At 39.2% G+C, this 20,549-nt stretch overlaps 2 protein-coding genes across 3 annotated transcripts; both read left to right on the top strand.

Moving 5' to 3' along the window:
• Window positions 1-960: 960 nt before the first annotated feature.
• Window positions 961-4,028, top strand: LOC131540359 (complement C1q and tumor necrosis factor-related protein 9B-like). The gene is given in 5 exon segments (XM_058775070.1): window positions 961-972; window positions 1,137-1,219; window positions 2,377-2,546; window positions 2,651-2,782; window positions 3,745-4,028. Coding segments are annotated over 5 exon segments (681 nt in total).
• A 5,116-nt stretch (window positions 4,029-9,144) lies between these two features.
• tagln2 (transgelin 2) lies at window positions 9,145-20,549 on the top strand. 2 transcript variants are annotated; one of them, XM_058774748.1, is made up of 5 exons: window positions 9,145-9,330; window positions 18,178-18,362; window positions 18,453-18,624; window positions 18,869-18,971; window positions 19,860-20,549. In XM_058774748.1, exons 2-5 carry the CDS (start codon window positions 18,183-18,185, stop codon window positions 20,005-20,007), a joined length of 603 nt encoding a protein of 200 aa, XP_058630731.1. In that variant the 5' UTR covers window positions 9,145-9,330; window positions 18,178-18,182; the 3' UTR covers window positions 20,008-20,549. The 2 variants fall into 2 exon arrangements, with proteins under 2 accessions (XP_058630731.1, XP_058630732.1); XM_058774749.1 differs by lacking the exon at window positions 9,145-9,330 and adding an exon at window positions 17,824-17,965.

Here is a 20,549-nt window from a genome sequence, read left to right as displayed (position 1 = left end):
CAGGCAGGGGAAAACACAATCCAAAACAGGCAGGGGAAAACTATCAGGGGCTCTGTAGAGTAGCTGTGGCTAGGGGAGCGGTAAACGCATACAATACTCGGCAGTGAGAGAAACAAAGTCCAGGGTTTAAATAGAGTGTGTGATTAGTGATAGCTGTGTGATCAGTGCCTTCAGCTGTGTGTGCAATCAGTGCAATGGATGATGGGAAATTGAGTCCAGTGTGATGTGTGCTATGAGAGTCAATGTGGTGAGCGAGTGACCTCTGGTGGTGAATGAACGGAAGTGCAGGGACAGGATTCGTGACAATTATTATATTATTTCATTTTATTATTGTTTATATACTTAATTTATCTATAAACTGACATATATCATTGTATACATCAGACATTTCACTACATAATATAATATAATCAAAAATCTTATAGTTCTATATGTAAGTTTAAATAAATAAATTTGTTTATATTTTATGTAACTAAACTAAAACACAATATGCCAGTTCCTCTCATTTCTCATTTCATACTCCCATATGATAATGCAATGACTTGAGAAATTTGAGTGATTTATGTTTTTATAATTATACAGATTAATTACATCACTGGGATGAACCATAATAAAACCAAATCCACAACACACAATCACATACTACATCCGATCTCACTAAAGAACAAATCAGTACTGACCCAATAAAAATAAAGCTTTCGATACACCCATAACTGATAAAATCAGTCAGTTCTTCACACAAACAAAAACATGTGCAACCAGAGCCATCTGCCCTACTGATACTCTTGTCCCTTTTTCTGTTTTATCAGTTATCGCCCTCTTATAACGCACAGACATTGAGGACTTCAGCGCAGGGAGACATCTGAGTCTGCTTTGCACTTCCTTGGGATTTAACATCAGAGCAACTATAGGATGTGTACAAATATACACACCCATACACACACAGATGTACAACGACTGATGGCCATCAGGGTGGGACTGCCCTCTGTGCCTGACATCAGTGCTAATAAAAACTATAAGCACAAAAAATGAACAGAGCAGATATCATTGCTCTCACCTCCTCACGGACTCTTCTTAAGTTTAAAATCCATTTGAGTTTCTGCCAGTAAGGAGAGTCTTTGCTGTGAACTTAACAGAGGATCCGAAGAAACCTAAACGCCACCAAAGACAACAAAGCTGGTTTGATTGGAGAAAAAGGTTACATTTGGTCAGAGAAAAGGTGAGTATTCAAAAGAATACATCTATATACATGGAGAATTTTCATTGCAGGCTGGAAACAGCTAGTTAGATTCGTAGCAGAAGTTTTCTCACAAAAATCACTGAAAGGGCAAGGATAAATTGGGTTGATGGCAATTAAATAAACTGTACTTTCAATCTTCATAAATGACTTTAATTATAAATTACTTAAAATTCAATCACCATAAATGACTAAAAGTTTAGCAAGATTCTGAATATCACTGCAATTAACTGTGGAGAAACCTAAAATATTTGTTTCCTAAAATGGATCGCAGATAAATATCCAAGAAACCGCTGCAAACAATTCAGTGCATGAGTGAACTGTCTGAACGAATCAAAAGAGTGATTCATTTGTGAATATGGCATAGTTCTGATTCTTAATTCATAGAACTAAGTTGATACATAGAAAACACATGACGATTGCTCAAATAAGTTAAGTATACGAAGTATATGGCTCTCAGGTCAGTATATGGTAATCTTCATTGTCAGACAAGGTTTTATCAGCAATATGAGCCTCAATAGAGTCTAGTGAAATAGGGCGGGACAGTCAGTTTGACTGACCAATGAAGGACAAAGGAGATGTTTGTGAATATTATTTTTGCAATTCCATTCTGTTTGGTATGGTGGCCGAGAGAGCTCAACGCGCTGCAAATAGAAAAAAAACCCACCTGCAAATTAAGAAAACAACTCCATCAATTTGCCAACACACGTGCTGCAAATGCTCACAACACAACCAAATAACTGCAACTTCAGAAAACATATGCTTATAGAAAAAGCACCAGCAAATCAAGAAAACATCTTCATCAGTTTGACAGTAGGTGCTGCAAATGCTCACAACGCAAACAAATAGCGCATTGAGCTCTCTCAGCCACCGTCATTTGGGAACCCAAGTGACAAAAAAATACACAGTTTTAATGAAATTCAAAGACGACATAGAATCTTGTGTTTGCATCTGTGATTTCAAGCACTGCTGGATGTGAAGATGAACGCCGCAGTCGTCAGTGTGTGTGTGTGATGGTTGTGCTGTTTGTCACCAGAGAGACAGCCAGCATTTCTCCAGAACTGCAACCAGCATGTTTCATTTTTTCCCCTCTCTTCTCTGACTAGACGGCACTGACCCCTTGTCCCTCTCTCTTTCAGATGTGTGGGAAGGCCCTCTGCCATCTGGAACTGTGAGTGTGCATCCAGGCAGCAGAGCTGCTGTTGCGCAGCTGCACAGATGGACGAGCTTGAGGAGCAAATGTTTTCTCGCCTCTTGAACATCTTTAGTGCACTGTCAGAACTTAAGACGCACATTGAGCAGATCACAGGTCACGCCACTCTTTTTACACAGATCAAATTATATTTATCTGATATGACAATATTTTACACGTTATTTTTTCAAAAGCATGTGTCTTTCTGTTTGTTACTGCAGCTTGTAGAGGAGTGGCATTTACCGCGAGTTTGTCTCAGATGTCTAGATGTTTTGGCCCCTTTACTTGTGATGTACCCATTCCTTACAGCAATACCACACTTAATCAAGGCAATGGATACAACCCTGCTGTAGGTACACAATAATTTCTCTCTCTCCGAGTCAATCAACAAAGCTTCTCTAAAATGACTGTTAAAATATACAGATTTCTTATAGAGACCTTATTAGTACTGAAATAGATTATACAATACATAAATAAAGAGAAGAATATAAAGATATAGGCCCATAGGATGTAAAGGGGAAAATAGAACATAGAAATAGAACATAGAAATAAATAAATAAATACAGCAGTACTTTTTATATGTTGCAAAATTTGAAACAAACTTTCAATATGCTTACACACACACACACACACACACACACACACACACACACACACACACACACACAGTGTGATTTAGTAGTATTTTAGTATTATTTATATAGCACTAGCTTTTATTTTTATATAGTCTGTTTTTAATTTAGTTTAAGTTTTAGTCATTTTTTTGTCACTTTTATTAGTTTTAGAAATATCTCTGCTGTAGCTTCAATTTATTTCATTTAATGGTTTTAGCTTTATTTCAATTAGCTGCCAAGGCAAGCTTTTTCTTGTTTTTCAAGTTTTTTTTTTCTTTTTTCCTTAATATTTTATTTTAGCTTTCTTTAGGTTAAGAACCATTTTGAATAACAACAATAACAATAGCAACACTGATCTAACGTAATTTTTTTAAATAATTAAAAATGTTTTTGGTTAAAAAAAAAAAAGAAGAAAATAATCATTCAATATCTAATAATATGGAATAATGTTACACATTTGTTGTTGCCTCCATGTATCAGAGGGTTAAGCACATTCATATTTATTTCTGTATTTACATTTTTTAAATATGTTATTATTTAGAGTAAATAAATTAAGAAATATACTAATAACATTTTTAAGAACAAATGTTAAATCTAGTAATTTGGTATAGGATGCATATACCAAATATGCATATCCTCTCTGTCACATACACACAGATGCATAAAACTGCACACAATCAATCTGTGTGTGACTCATTCAGGTATCTTCACGGCTCCTTGTGCGGGCATCTTCTCCTTCAGCCTTACAGTGTACTCAAACAAAGGATCTGAAGGACAGTGTTTGTACCAGCGGGTGGCAATAGTGAGACAGGGCCGTTCTGAGGTCGCTATGTGGGAGGACAACAGGGAGGATTGTTCAATCCTGTTCAGTCTCAGAGCTGGAGAGCAGGTATACGCACAGCTCATGTCTGGCAGAGAAATCTGTGGGGACATATGAGGCTGAAACATCTTTAGCGGATACTTACTTTATCCTACTGAGAGCTAAAACAGCTCCACGGAGCTACATGCGCATTCAAACATACATAAACACTCAGACAGTGATGTTATCATTATGTTCAATAGAATAAACTATAGTTAGTTGAGACAAAGTCATTGCTATGGCCTCTGTTTAAGACATACAGACCTCTCTTCACACATAGACATACTTTTACACACACATACACACACTCTCACACAGTTGTATCAGTTTTTCACACAGCTGCAAGCTTATGTAAAGAAATGAACTTTTTTTTGCTAAATTACTGACCTCAAACTCACAGTAGTGTTGTAAAACCATCATTTGTGTGTGAATGTGTAAGTGAGAGAGTGGGGAACCCCACCCAGAGCTACTGTTATCTTGTCTCACATCAGACCAGTGAATGACACGCACCCCCGCTAGGACTCGGCCACTGATCAAGCGCAACAAGACAACAAGCTCAGCTTAGACCTCACTTCATAGTCAGTGTTACATGATTTCCAACATTGTACACACACTGTAAAGTTTACACATGCATTTAAAAACAATAAAAAAGTGTAGTCGAAATACATTTAGTATAGGCACAAACACTATAGCTTAATCACAAAAAATACTGTAATTGTATTGCACTACACCTTTAATACATTTAATACAGTACATGTCTACATTAATAATATTATATAATTCCATATGAATATCCAACATTTCTGCCAAAATACCATAGTGCAATTAGTGTTACTACAGTAAATCCATGGTAAATGATGGCGATTTGTAGATTGAAAAGCCTGTATCATTGTGCACAGTGTTAATTTGTCAAAGCTGAATTGGCTGGGGGTACTTCTGTTTTATTTATTTTTTTCCTTTTTATTTGAAACATTCCCAAACGCATTAACTATATCATGAAAGAACTTGATTCTCACCTTTATAGATTATGTTAGTTGATCTAGTGGGCTATGGTCAAAGTAACCTAATAATGTAATCTATAAACTATGCATAAAAACCTGTCTGTTTACTTAATTAACAGATATGGGTGTCATGTCATGACATATTTTAATACGACTGACTTTATATTTAATGTGAATTTAACATTGAAAGTTAATGTGAATAAAAACATTGTAAGTTAGGCTACTAATCATAACACTTTCATTGTACAGAAAGAGAGCAAAGAACATTTAGTTACATTATCAAAGAACATTTATACTGACAGTCTAGAGTTCAAGCATTAAAATCACTGAAGCTGTTTACACTGTGAAATGAATATCTTACTTACATATTCGTACACACATTTGCACTTTATTGTTTCTAACGAGAGAATTCGCCAGAAAGAGGTCTACAGTCAGCGAGCAAGTGAAGAAAACACTGGCATTTTAGCGTTGACTCATCTGAACGCATCTGATTGGTCAGTGCATTCATAAGCTCAACAGAATCGTGTGTGATTGGTTATAATGCACAGTGCTGTAAAAATGCGTCGCCAGCCAACGCAGATTTGAATTTAACAGCTGATGATATGACGCCCTGAATGATTTAATCATCCCAGTGTGATTGTATTAAATATAGATAATATAATTTTTTGTCTTTTGGAAGCTACATTCAAAATCCACTTGGCTCAAAAATCTGAGGGGACACGTGGGGGTGGTGAATAAAGGCCTCCTGTAGCGAATCCATGCATTTTTGTAAGAAAAAATGTCCATATTTCAAAAGTAATAAACACTTCTCTCTCACTTCATCTAACTGTCATAAGCGGAAGCCATTCCAACGGATGAAGTAGGACGTCGCCGTTGCGTGATTAGTGACGAATGCGGAAAGAGAACAAAGCAAAACGCCGGACACGAATTAAAAGTACAAACCAAGGATTTGTAAAGAAAAATGTAGGAGGATTTCGATATAAACCAAGAGGAGACTGGTTTTCCTTTGCTCCTGTAACCAAACTCGCAAGACTAGCATATCTCACAGGCGCGTGCAATGCATACGTCCTACGTGATCCGCCGGAACAGCTTCTGCATACGACAGATAACGGAAGTGAGAAAAAAAGAGTTTATTACCTTTAAAAATTTTTATTTTGGGTAGCACTTTATTTTACAGTCCTGTTCCTCATGTACATACTATGTACTTATTAATGTTAATACAATAACTAGGTACTAACTCTGTACCTATCCCTAAACCTAACCCTACCCCATTTAGTTACCTTATATTACCAGTACTTTCTTAGGTAAGTACACTTTAAGTACACGTACTGTAAAATAAAGTGCAACCGATATTTTTCTTACAAAAAAATGTATGCTACTATGTCCCTATTTAGATATTATTTGTATATATTTTGTTATTTGAATATCTGAACATACAAAACATCAAAAGAAAGAACATGGTATCTGATTGTTAACAAAAATATTTTATTCTTGTTTCATGAATTCTTTTCTAAACACTTGAATGTGGGTAAGTTTCATAAATAAAAAATAAATAAATAAACAACATTTTGAACAAAAAGCTAAAAAAAGACTATGAATTGGATTCAGAATGATAATCAAAATGTAGATGGAGTCGATCAACACCCCAAAGCTTGACAGTCATTATTACCTCTTCATTGGGCGACATTTTATTCCATAACGTTACACAGTTTTGATGCTGTTTTAACACGTGGAAGCATCTGTTGTTTTGGTTTCATCTTCACTTGTGTTTTTTTTTTGTGGAAATTCTGTACAGAAGATATGTACTAGCGCCCCCTACCATATAACAATGAAAACATTCTCGGTGCTTAAGTATAGCTCAAATATATTTTCGACTTTTTCCTAAGCATGTCCAGTATACTTAAATGTCATTTTAAGTATATTTCTGAGAAGTACATAAAGCCCATTTCTGAGATGTACATAAAAAGTAGACTAAAAGTATACTTTCCAATTTGTAGTTTAAAAGAAGTATACTAATAGCACACTTGAATAAACTTCTTTTTCGTAAGGGTAGGATCACACCATTATGTCAAAGAAGGAAAGGGACACACACTCCGAAGATAGCGAGTGTAGTGGTACAGGCCAGGTACACAGAGCGACAGAGAGAGACGGGGGAGCCGGATTTAAACACAAATGCATTGGTTAGGGTAATGGTAGGAACTAGGAAGGCACTGCATTGTTGCAATATTGGTCCCCTCTGAGAGATTCTTCTCAAAAACAGGATAAATAATCACCGAGAGGAGCAACCAAGCTGAGGCATCCGATATTTCTGAATGCCAACCTGCACTAAAGACTAAAGTGTCTTAATGTTAAGACTTTTGCCTTTATTTATTTGATTTGTTTAGTGTGGTCCTGTGTTCAATTGTTCAGTTAAAGTTTTATTAAAATGTTAGGTCACACTTTATATTAGGTGGCCTTAACTACTATGTACTTGCATCAAAAAATAAGTACAATGTACTTCTTGTGTTCATACTGTATTGCAAAACACTTTAGCTGCTATTGAGGTGGGATATGAGGTTAGGGACATGTTTGGTGGTATGGGTAGGTTTAAGGGTGGGTTAAGGTGTAAGGGATGGGTCAACAGTGTAATTATAAATGTAATTACAGAAATTAATTACAGATGTAACTACATATAGGTATTTTTAAAAATATAAGTACAATGTAAAAACATGTATGTACACAATAAATGCATTGTACCAAATGATTAATTTAAATGTAAGTACACAAGGCCACCTAATATAAAGTGGGACCAAATGTTAAATAATAGTAACTGGGTATATATATATTTTTTTTTTGTAACAAAAAAAAATAAGGCTTTTATGAAAACACTGAATAAAAATTGCTTACCAACACGCAAACCATTCACAATTTCTAAATTGGGCTAAAATAGAAGGCTTCAAATGATACTTAACGAAGAGCCATTTGGGAGCCGTAAGAGCCGGGAGCCGAGCCAAAAGAGCTGAATCTTTGAAAAGAGCCAAACTTCCACTACATCAGACATCTCAGTCATCCCAGGAACCCCCGATTTAAAAATACTAGCTTTTCTCAGTAAAATATTTAGAAATACACTTGAAATATATAGAGTATTTTCAATATTTTATCAGTCCAAACCCCCTGCATGGAAAATTCTGGACTTATTAGGACTTTTTGCACTGCACTTAAAACTTAAAGCCCATGTTGCTTTGGCAGACTTGTACAATGCAGTGAAACAATGCCGTGTTAGAATGTTACAGCTAGACACTTAGCCACAGACAACCAATCACATTCCTCTTATTCATGTGCTTTGTACAGTCAGAGAAACGGAGAAACATATAAACAGTATTTTTTTTAAAAATGTCAAATGGTGACAGAAAATGTGTCTATTGGAGTGAAAAAGAGACTGTTTCATTCTTGCAAAAATCAGTTATTAACTCTGGGTAAACTATGAGCAGTGTGAAACATGAAGCAAGTAAACGCAAGATTCTGTTAACCCAAAGTTAGAATGACCCAGCGCTAACTACATCAAGTGTGAAAAGCCCTTTCAAATAAATATGATATATTATACTCAGAACATACACAGTACACTAAACTTGAGACAATATTTTTGCATAGGAAACAAGTAAACCTTGTTTAAAATATGAGGATAGACAAGTTAACAGAAGGCTATCTATACATGCAGTAAAAGCTATGGGAAGTGACTCAGTTCTATGGAAGCAGAAGTCAGATCATGACATCAGTACAGCTCACTTTGTTCAGTGATGTCATGGCATGTCAGAAATGGTATGCATGTCTGTCTGATATTCTCTCTTTCTCTGACTTTTGCCACATTTACTGTCTCAGATTCCCTGGCCCTTGTTTCATTTTTCAGTCAGTTGTCATGTGTCTTTTCTGTGACTTCCTGTTTCATAAAACCTTCTAATCAGCAGCCCCATAGAAAATGCCAAGATATTCTCTCATTCATGGCCATGTCATTCCTCTCGCCCTCTTCCCACTGCTCTGGGTGGAGTGGAGGAGAAGGCATGTGAAGAAATTCCTCGCTCTGTCCAGACCGCTTCTTTTCCCTCTCCCAAATAAGGACGCACATTGTGATACAGGAAAATGAGAGAGGAAGGGAGGGGCAGAAAACGGTGGAGAAAAAGAGATTCTGAAAAAAAAGTCATGACCTTTTATGGATGTGGTTACCTCCTCTTTTGCCTTTCTTGCTCTGTCCTTCACTCCCTCTTTCTCATGCTTGGTCTGACTCTTGGTGAAGTCATTTCCATGAGAGTGGCACTCCCTGAGCTTGGACCCTGAACTCTGTCATAAAGAGGAAGAGATTCGCTTTCACATAGACACACAAGAGTTGTGTGCATCACAGAATACGCATTTTCATATCAAGACTACTGAGCAGGGTTTCTACACATAAACTGGTAAGTACTGTGCGTATAAAACGATGTATTGCCAAGTTAAAATGATTTTGTACATAAATATGTAATACGCACCAAGACCAAGAGAGGACAGCGAGCTAGTAAGAATGACAGATTGAGAAAAAGTTTGAGCATTTAGAGATGTGATTTAGTCGCACAAACTGACTACAGCAGCAAATGACATCTAAACGAAGAAGAAATCTCATAATTGTAGTTCATTCTTCAGAACACTGTTGAATGCCTCTGCCTGTTTTTACGTGTCCTGTCTATAAAGTGTTTTTATTGGCAATAGCTGATGATGTTGCAAGTTTGTTCTTCTCCATGTCATATCTCTCTCTGTCTTACACACACACACACACACACATTCTGAAACTGCATGCTACAAAACCGAATAATAATCTAGCTGCATGACGCATGTATTTTTCCCCTTCAAATGAGGGTTGTTCTTTATACTCCTCTCTCTCTCTCTCTCTCTCTCTCTCTCTCGTGAGATTTAAGTGAGAGTATCAGATCTCTGTAAAAATGCTTTTGGTTCTTAACTGAAACCAGCTCCTCTGAAAGCCCCTGGTTTCCTGTGTTTGAGGACTGAGCGTTAGTGGTTAAAGCTCAGTTGACAATATGATTTTTGGGTTTGACAAACTATAACAAATTTGAATATCACATAAAGTCATTCTTAATTATTTGTCTCTCCGTTTACCATATCTAAAGTGTTTGCTAACATACCACATCTCATTCTTATAAGATATTATAGCTGAAGAGAGAGTCTTAGTGTATGATATTGAGCCTGAAGCCAAATAGCAGATAAAATGAACATTGTTACGTAATTTGAGATATGAGGACATTTATGAGAGAGTTTTGTAACTCAGTATGATTGCATCAGAGACTCCAGGTGTGCTTATATGTTTGTGTGTATTTGGATATGGACCAAAAGGTGAAGATTTACTTGGAAATGCAGAGTTACATTCATCAGGACAGTCACAGACACACACACACCTCACCTCCTCTACAAACATGGGCAGGGCAGGATGTAACATGTCTTTTTGCATATATCGCCCATAGTGGTGATGTGTGAGTTTAGTGATTTACAGGGACAAGGATACATGTGCATGAAAGGTTTCATAGCTGTGGAATCTGAATACACTAAACTGGACACAAGAGGAAACAGCAACAAAATAGGAAGAAAGTGTGTATGTTTTAAGTGTTTGGAGTCACAAACAGGCCACAGTTTTCTTAAGATGACTTTGGGGTTGGACTTTGACAAATTTATCTTTGAGTTTTACCTTGTCTCTCAGATTCTATCTCTAAATTTGCCTGTACCGCTGTGTTTGCATTTTAGTTCTCGATGTGGTTCCTGAAACAGTAATGAATTTAAATGAAGGCCTGATAAATCCAATATGGCCTAACAGCAGTTTGAAAGGTGATAAGAACATGTTGACACAAAAGCAGGTTGCAGCATTTCTGACACTCAGTGGTCATTATTTTCTGATTACCATCTGAGATGTCTGTGTGTCTTTACCCATTCAGAGGTTGTGTGCTGTTGTTAGAGATTGAGGCTGCTCACCCTTACGAAAAAGAAGTTTATTCAAGTGTGCTATATATGAAGGTATACTTTCAGTCTACTTTTGATGTGCTTCTCAGAAATGGGCTTATGTACTTCTCGGAAATATACTTAAAATGTCATTGAAGTATACTTGAATTATACTTAGAAAAAGTCTAAATATATTTGAGCTATACTTGTGCTCCGAAAATGTTTTCATTGGGGTGTTGATCGACTCCATCTACGTTTTGATTATCATTCTGAATCCATTTCATAGTCTTTTTTTTTTCAGCTTTTTGTTCAAAATGTTGTTTATTTCTTTATTTTTTTAAGTATGAAACTTACCCACATTCAAGTGTTGAAGAATGCATGAAGCTAGAATAAAATGTTTTTGTTTACAAGCAGATACCATGTTATTTCTTTTGATGTTTTGTATGTTCAAATATTCATGTAACAAAATATATACAAATTAATACCTAAATAGGGACATAGTAGTATACTTAAAGTATGATGTAAAGTTCACTTAAAAAAACTTACGAGTATACTTTCAGTATAAATCTATTAAACTAGTAGTTTACTGAGACTATACTTCAAAGTGTACTAAAAATGCTACTACAGGTATTTCATTAGTAAACTATCGGTATACCTATAAGTTCACTTTTAGTATAGTTGCAGTACAAGCTAAAAACATTGATAAATAGTTGTGTACTCAAAGTTTACTACTGTTATACTTAAAGTATACTTAAAAGTATACTTTTATATACTAGAAAGTGGACCAATTTAGTCCCTAGGAGTATTGAAATAGTACACTTACAAGTAGTGTTGTCAAAAGACCCGGTACTTCAGTACCAAATCGGTACTAAAAAAATGAAAGCGTCACGGTACCAGGTTTTTTTAAGTACCGGTGGTACGGAGTACACGGTCAACCTGGTTCTTGACGCGTACGGCCCTATGATTTCCGCGATGCAGAAAACGCGGACGGAATCTCGGAATCCAGTTATAAAAACGGAATTTACAGTTTAGCACGGAATGTCACGGAATTTGTCAAAGTTTGGATGAATTAATCAAAAGTAGGTCATTACATTTAAATCAAATCGCGACATGGATTAATATCTGTAAATATTAAGCCACAAAAGTCAGTTCAGATATGAATCCCCATGTTCTGCGAGTCTCTGTGTGAATGAATGAAAAGCAGAGACGCGCGGTTTTTTTTCCTTTTTTTTTTTTTTTTTGCTACACACACTGAAGCGCGCGTGACGCTCGTGGTGATTTCAGCATCTGCCGTCTCAATGAGGACATAAATACATAAACAACATCTACAGAACTGCTCTGAGAGTCACTTCACCAGCATTTTACCGTTTCATTTGAGTAAAACCAGCCTCATATCATATAGCTACACACAGAAATTTAAAGGTATTCGCGGCAACCCGTCAAAATAAAAGTTTATCTTAAGGACATTGTGCCAGAAATATATTACTATAATTTAGTTGAATGTATGTGATACTATTACTACTGTTGAAAAAAATATTTATTTTTAAAGAAATAATCACACAATATTTCTTCCATATTTTTATTTTAATAGTAAATCCCCTTTATTTACCAAAAAAAAAAAAATGTGTTTAAATTTCATTAATTAAAAGACAAATTAAATTTGGGTGAAACTTTACTGTTTACTGTTTTTCATACCTTTATTACTTGCGGGAAAACTTGAAACACAATTTAAATAAGTATAAAGAATGGCATTCATTTTTGTACATTTTATTTTTGTTTGACTTTATTATTAAAAATAGTGTGTTTTTTAATTAGCATGTGGTACCGAAATTGGTACCGTGAACCGTGGATTTTCACTGGTATCGGTACCGAATACTGAAATTTTGGTACCGTGACAACACTACTTACAAGTATACTACTAGTACACTGATATTTGTATACTTACTACATAAAGTATACTTAAAATATACTTGAACCTTACTTAAGTATGCTTAAGAAAATAAACTTGAAGTATACTACTTTTTGGTAAGGGCAGTTAAAGACTACACACTACAGTAAATGCAGTATTTTACCAGAATGCATCCATTATTTGCACTGAAACTTTGCATTACTGTCGAGAAAGGGATTTGCATGGCAGTCATCACAGTTAGATACTCCTTACTTAGCTAAATCCTCTGACTACACAGTTTCAGGCTTTTTAACAGTAAAACCAAACCTGCCTGAACAGATCATGCGAAATAGCATGGCAGCTTAAATACACAAAAAGCACATCTGGCACATTGGTCCAGTGATAAATAACAGAACTGGAAATACGTCTCCAGTTACTATCGTAACCTTGGTTCCCAGAGAGACGGGAACGAGACATGACATAAACGCCTTGGGGACTCCCTTCCTTCCTAACCTACCTGAAATCTTATTGCACAACGCCAGTGAAGTTGCAACTCTCACTGGCCAACACCAGCCAAGACAGCTAATAGGGGTGGGGCTCCCGCCGTTATATAATGCGCTGTATTGGTGGCATAAACTCAGAATCTTCCGACTGAACCAACAGCACAGCAGACCTGAGCAGCGAACACGGCGGCCTGCGCCATGTCTTGTTCCTGTCTCTCAGGGAACCGAAGTTACTATAGTAATCAGAGACGTTCCCTCTCGAGAGCGGTCTCTCGACATGGCGTAAACGCCTTGGGGACTGTATAGAACAACGCATTAACATGAACAGTTCTTCAAACACTAAGAATAATCCCCAACCAATTATATACGACCCTGCGACATGTCTTGAGAGGATTGGATGTAGGTTCCCTCTTAGGGATCCAATCAGGTTACACAGAATCCCTGCCTGACGGCAGGCCTCTTAATAAGAGAGCGATGTAGCGCCTTCGCCTTTACCAAGGCTAAAGCATTATAGTCAACAAATGCATACATACAAGCATGTAACATAACAGTGTAACTAAGCATGTGAACGGTAAGGCCGGGCACAATACTCATAATAATGTACACACTTAGAGAACGGTCGCATCTGGGGCGCCACAGTCTTAATATGACGATGGCCCCGCCCCTGATCCCGCTATATGACCTAGTCGAAACCACCAGCACAGTCAAACGGCTAGTGGTTGCAGGTAGAACCAAGGGTCGTACTCACCGACAGGACCTGTGAGGCTAATGACCACAGGTCCAAATTGTAAAATCTGGCAAAGGTATTCTGCGAAGACCATCCAGCCGCCATACAAATATCTTTGATCGAACTGCCCTTAGTCCACGCCCACGAGGAGGCAACCGCCCTCGTCGAATGGGCTCTGACACCAATAGGATGCTCCACTCCCTGGCTCGAATATGCCAAGGCAATAGCTTCGACCACCCAATGTGATAGCCGTTGTTTGGAAACAGGCTGCCCTTTAGTGCTGCCTCCGAAGCATACAAATAGCTGCTCGGATTGCCGAAACTGAGCTGTGCGGTCGATGTAAACTCGCAGAGCCCGCACCGGGCACAACACCTGATTAGGGGCGGCATCCGATGAAGTCACTGACTCTGGAGTGAAAGCAGACTTGCGCTCTGAACGTAGGCACGTAGCCCAATCTCAGCTTGAGTGTGACATTACAATCATCTAGTCCAAACTGCATGTAGTCTGCATTCACAGAGAGCACTTGTAAATCCCCCACGCGCTTGACCGAAGCAAGGGTGAGCAGCAGTGTGGTTTTAAGCGAGAGCTCCCTCAAGCCGACAGTCTGAAGTGGCTCGAAGGGCGGAAGGGCTAGCGCCTCCAGCACCAGAGCCAAATCCCTGGATGGCACTGTAGGGGGGCGAGAGGGTCTTAGTCTTCTTGCACCTCTCAAAAATCTGATAACTAGATTGTGTTTTCCCACTGAGCACCCGTCGATGGCGGCGTGAAAGGCTGATATAGCTGCAACATAAACCTTAAGCGTGGAGGGCATACTGCCGCCGTCCATTCGTTGTTGCAAAAAATCCAGAATGTCAGACACAGGGCAGTTTTCCGGGTCTTGATCATTCGATTCACACCATCTCTCAAAGACTGCCCATTTACAGCCGTACAGGCGTCTTGTAGAAGGGGCTCACGTCGTGTCCACCATGCGGCGAGACAGCAAGCCCTGGTTTACCGGTTCCCACACACCATCCACACATGAAGGTTCCACCATTTTGGTTGGGTTGCCATACCGAGCCGTCCGCCTGATACAGTAGATCAAGTCTCAGTGGCCACGGGGAGCGGTTAGTATTTCCAGCAGATCAGGAAACCAAGGTCTGTTCGGCCAGTACGGAGCAATTAATAACACTGACGCCCTCTCCTCTCTGATTTTGTGCAGCACTTGAGACAAAATCTTCAGCGGGGGGAACGCATACAGACGGACATTCGGCCACAGCATCGTGAGTGCGTCCCCGCCTCGGGGAGAGCGTGACAGAGAGAAGAACAGATGGCAATGAGTGTTCTCCTCCGTCGCGAACAGATCCACCTCCGCTTTTCCGAACCGTTCCCAGATCAGCCTCACTGTCCTGGGGTTCAATCTCTATTCTCCGTGAGGAATCCCGTCCCTTGATAGCATATCCGTGCCGCTGTTCAGGCATCCCGGAACGTGCGCCGCTCGAATGGAGAGCAGATGGTGATCGGCCCACAGCAAAAGGCGTGCTGCCTGTCTGCAAAGGGCTCCCGAGTGTACCCCACCCTGGCGGTTTATTCACGATACCACCGACATGTTGTCCGTGCGAATCAACACGTGATGTCCCCAGACTTGCGTGATGAAACTCTGAAGAGTCAAGAATACCGCCCTCAACTCGAGGCGATTTATGTGCCACGTTCTCTCTGACTCTGTCCAGTAGCCCGAGGCTGGTACACCGTCGCAATGAGCTGCCCAGTCCGTTGTCGACGCATCCGTCGTGACCACTTTCCGCCGTGTGACCAGACCCATCTGGGCACCGCGTTGGTACAGGTCGGGGTTCCGCCATGGTTTCAGCACATTCAAGCATCTGCGAGTGACCACAATGCGGGCACGGCCCGTTTTCCACGCCCTTCTCAGCACCTGTGTTTTCAGCCATATCTGGAGGGGGCGCATATACAGTGACACATTGTCACGGCCGCCGCCATCCATCCCAAGAGCCTCTGATATTCTTTCAGTGCCACGGGACAGCCCAGTCTGAATGCATTCAGTGCGGACATTAAATCTCGTATGCGCTCCTGACTCTCTCATCAAGATCGAGTCCAACTGCACCCCAAGATACATGATTGACTGGCTGGGGCATAACACGCTTTTTTGTTTGTTCACACAGAGACCTAGGCTCTGTAGGTGAAGTAATAGAGCGTGTTTGTGGCTGTTGAGCACATCCTCCGAATGGACCAACATCAGCCAATTTAATATGCGTATTCCTTTGCTCTCAGAGGTGAAGCGCCGCATCCACACATTTCTTAAAAGTACGTGGAGCCAGTGCTAGCCTGAACGCAAATCTCAGAAAGCGCCTATGACGAGGGGAGATCTGGATATGAAAATACGCCTCCTTCAGGTCCACCGAGATAAACCAATCTCCGGGCCGAATCTGCGCGAGTATCTGCTTCAGCGTTGTCATCTTGAAAGCGCGTTTGTATAATGCACGGTTGATTGGTCTCAGGTCTAAGATTGGACGGAGACCACCATCTTTCTTTGGAACGACAAAGCTCTCTTGCTCGGCGGGACTGCTTGATATATCGCGCGTTTCGCGAGAAGATTGATGATTTCTTGCCTCAGCACCGGCTCGTTGTGTGCCGAAACTGTCGACATGACCACGCCTTTGAACCGGGGTGGTCTGCGCCGAAACGGAAGCGTGTATCCGTTCTCTATTATGTTCCGTAACCAATCCGAAATGCCCAGAATGGACCGCCATGCGCTCGCAATGCATTTACACTGCAGGTCTTGATGACCAATTCCGATTTTGTGACTATATCCGATTTTTTTGGACGACGTGCTTACATTTCTTTTAAAAGTGACCCATATCCGATGTGTGCATTTTACACTGCACTTGGTGAAACAAGCCAAAAATAGCATATGACATCACAAATCAATTTGAATAGTACATTGAGTTTAATTTATTGACATGGAATTCATATAGAAACGTTTTTAATGGAATAGTTACATCTATAGCTACATCAAAATAATTATATATCCTAGCACAATTCTTCAGGACAGTGATGTACGCAGCTTCGCTGAAAGCTTGCGAGTGGAATAATACTCAGGTGGTAGAAGCATGTCACATCGTCTGTGTTTTTTTAGTAATTAAAACCAAATGCGTTCATCAGTGATTGTATATCAAACGCAGGGATATGTTTGTGTGCATTTTATTTTGTGATTTCAATGGAACGAACGGGACTGAAGCGCTCGTCCGTGCACGAGCTGTCATCACTAACAACAGCGGCAGCGAGCACTCAAAAGCGTGATTTCAAAAGCAACACATTTCAGCGTCAAATCGCCTTTTATTTAACACAAACGAACGAAATTAATACTCTGCTACTCAACTAAAGATGTTTCATTTTTTACAGGTTTTTTGTACCGCGAAATGTTTAAAAAAAACTCCCTTTTCAATGACGTAGGAGTCGCATTTACAGGGGAATATCCGATTTGTCCGCTTACACGGCAGGCGCAAATGCACGTATCTGATTCATATCTGATTTATTTCCACATATGAATGAGGCCTGAAACCGATCGGAGCATATCGGAATCCATGTGATTTTTTCCTGCTTACACGGTCGTGGGCCATATCCGATCTGTGCCACATGGGAGGAAAAAAATCGGAATTGGGTCACAACCATGCAGTGTAAATGCGGCCAAAGAGACACAGAGGGCGGAGCGTCTCGCCGTCTGTATTCTGAGCAACGCCGCCGTAAACCGGGGTTATGTTCAGAAAGCTCGCGGGGCGAGTGGAAGCGCTGTATGTTAGCGGGTGTCCCGCCTCGCCGATTAACAGGGAGTGTGAGCCTACTGCTGAACGTGTCCCTCTACTTCAGAGCGTGTGGGCCCAGTCCTTCTCGGACGCCGTCAGGGACATTGCCTCGTACAGATCGTCGTCGTCCCCCGCCACACCGACCGAGATAATCTCCGAAGCGCCAGGGGCGGGCCAGAGACTCTCAATACTGCAGTGAAGTCACATTTTACGAATACTGCAAACGGCTTGTTCTGTGACAGTGCTAATGATTTATGGGGATTAAAAAAAGGAGAGGATGGATTTTATTATTATAGGGTGGTTGTGTACACACTGCCAACACACATTTATGTTTAAACAACATGTAAAATTGAATTTTGTATAATAGGTGCCCTTTAAAATGACTCTTTGTGTATATGTTTTCTCAGGCAAAATGGCAAATAAAGGTCCAGCCTATGGTCTGAGTCGTGAGGTGCAGAGTAAGATTGACAAGAAGTATGATCCAGACCTGGAGGATCGGCTGGTGCAGTGGATCATCGCTCAGTGTGGGGATTCTGTAGGAAAACCGAAACCTGGAAAACAAGACTTCCAGCAATGGCTTAAGGACGGATGTGTAAGTCTCCACTTCCATCTTTGTAACATCATCACAATCCTTTCTCCTTTCACCTTTTCGTTCATCTCTTTTTCTATTCTCTCTTTGTAGGTTTTATGTGAGCTGATTAACAGTCTTGCTAAGGATTCAAAGCTTGTGAAAAAGATCCAAAGTTCTGCAATGGCTTTTAAACAGATGGAGCAGATCTCTCAGTTCCTTGGTGCTGCTGAACGCTATGGGGTCACCAAGTCTGACATGTTTCAAACAGTTGACCTGTGGGAGGGTGAGAGCCAGTTTCCACCTCATGTGATCTTAGCATATTTACATAGTTCATGGGAAATTATTAACTCTCTTGCCTTTATTCATCTTGTGCTATTAAAAACAGAACTGGCATATAACAGTGTTATTTTAGCAGTTTTATATACTATTACAGAATTTATTAATATTTTGAATCAGTTTTTATATTTTTTATAAAAGGCACCAAGTATTGATCTCTATGTGATCTATATGTTTGTGTGTGTGTGTAGGTAAGGACCTTGCCGCTGTGCAAATGACACTGATGTCTTTAGGGAGTCTTGCTGTTACTAAGGATGATGGCTGTTACCGCGGAGACCCCAGTTGGTTCCACAAGTGAGTGTTGTTGTAGTTTCTTCTTCCTGTTCGCAAATTGAACCCGGCTGCCATAGCGACCAAAAAACAAAAACAAGCCACTGTAATGGCCGATTTGCAGTTGTGGTTTATTGTCATAGCAACATGATTACAAACACTTTTTACCCAGACATTTTTAATGTGTCCAGCATGGAATCAGCAAACACAGATAAGTGTGTGTCTCATAGAAATATGTTATTATTATTACAAAAGAAGAGAGAGACAGTTATATACAAATATACAGTTATTTTGGTGCTTAAAAAAAGTACACAGCTTTTCAAAAGTTTGGGGTCTGTAAGATTTTATTTTTAAGAAGTCTCTTCTCACCAAAACTGTATTCATTTGATCAAAATACAGTAAAAACAGTAATAATGTATAATATTATTACAATTTAAAACAACTGTCATCATTTATAATAAAATGTAATTTATTCCTGTGATTTCAAAGCTGAATTTTCAGCATCAATACTCCAGTCATAAGTGTCACGTGATCCTTCAGAAAACATTATAATATGCTGATTTGCTGCTCAAGAAATATTTCTTACTATCTTTAGTTTTGGAAACAGTTACTTAATATTTTTATGGAAATTGTGATACATTTTATTTATCAGGATTCTTTGATGATTAAGAATTATATATATATATATATATATATATATTAAAAAGCATTTATTTGAATTGGAAATCTTTTGTAACATTATTAATGTCTGTACTTTTGAACAATTTAATGCATTTTGTTGAATAAATGTTATAATCTTAAAATAATTATAATCTTATAATTCTTAAAAAAACAAAAACAAATGATCCCCACACATTTAATCAGTAGAATATGTGTAAGTTACTGAATGATTTATTTTCATCTCGACATCAGGAAATCCCAGGAGAACAAGAGGGAGTTCACTGACGAGCAGCTGAAAGAAGGTCAGAGTGTAATCGGCCTACAGATGGGCACTAACAAAGGGGCATCGCAGGCGGGCATGACTGGTTACGGTCGACCTCGGCAGATCTTTAACAACTAGTAAAGGCCTGACGATCCGTGATCTGTCCTTCTTGGCCCATCAGCAGGGCAGACCAGATTTAGTCTCACTTAAACCTTCAACAATCCCCAGCTGGACAATAACAATGAACAGAACACACACGGCTTAAACCAGAGTTTACAAATTCATTGTGTCATTTCAAAATAAAGCTGCTCTAGGCCTTTGCTTCAGAAACCAACTATTCCCTACACATGAGCTGATATCCTATACATTCCATTACAATTCCATTAGTCTGCCGTAAATTCTATTAGGGTGCAGACGGACATACATTCCATTATTCTGTTATATACATTCCAGAGAAACGCATTCTGCTGCACTCCATGAGAACAAAATGCCTATAAGTTGAATTTGGCCTTGCACAGTCACGTGTTGTCTTGTGTTTCTGTGGATCTGATTTGTATGCTTCATTTCCTGATCTAAAATCAATATGAATCTAGGGCTTTACATCAATACGTTTATACATTGTACATGAGTGACTAATAATTGATTTTGCTAATAAAATTCAGTTAAATTTTGAAATCTCA

The sequence above is a fragment of the Onychostoma macrolepis genome, chromosome 05 (assembly GCF_012432095.1).
Source record: "Onychostoma macrolepis isolate SWU-2019 chromosome 05, ASM1243209v1, whole genome shotgun sequence".
NCBI classification, from domain to species: domain Eukaryota; kingdom Metazoa; phylum Chordata; class Actinopteri; order Cypriniformes; family Cyprinidae; genus Onychostoma; species Onychostoma macrolepis.
The sequence above is the reverse complement of the archived record's forward strand: the minus strand, read 5'-3'. Positions and strand labels throughout refer to the sequence as shown.

Excerpts from the sequence above, each read along its gene's own strand:
- tagln2 (XM_058774748.1), top strand. The coding sequence starts at position 18,183 with ATGGCAAATAAAGGTCCAGCCTATGGTCTGAGTCGTGAGGTGCAGAGT. Across the intron at positions 18,363-18,452 it reads AATGGCTTAAGGACGGATGT|GTTTTATGTGAGCTGATTAA; the intron begins GTAAGTCTCCAC and ends CTCTCTTTGTAG. Across the intron at positions 18,625-18,868 it reads AACAGTTGACCTGTGGGAGG|GTAAGGACCTTGCCGCTGTG; the intron begins GTGAGAGCCAGT and ends GTGTGTGTGTAG.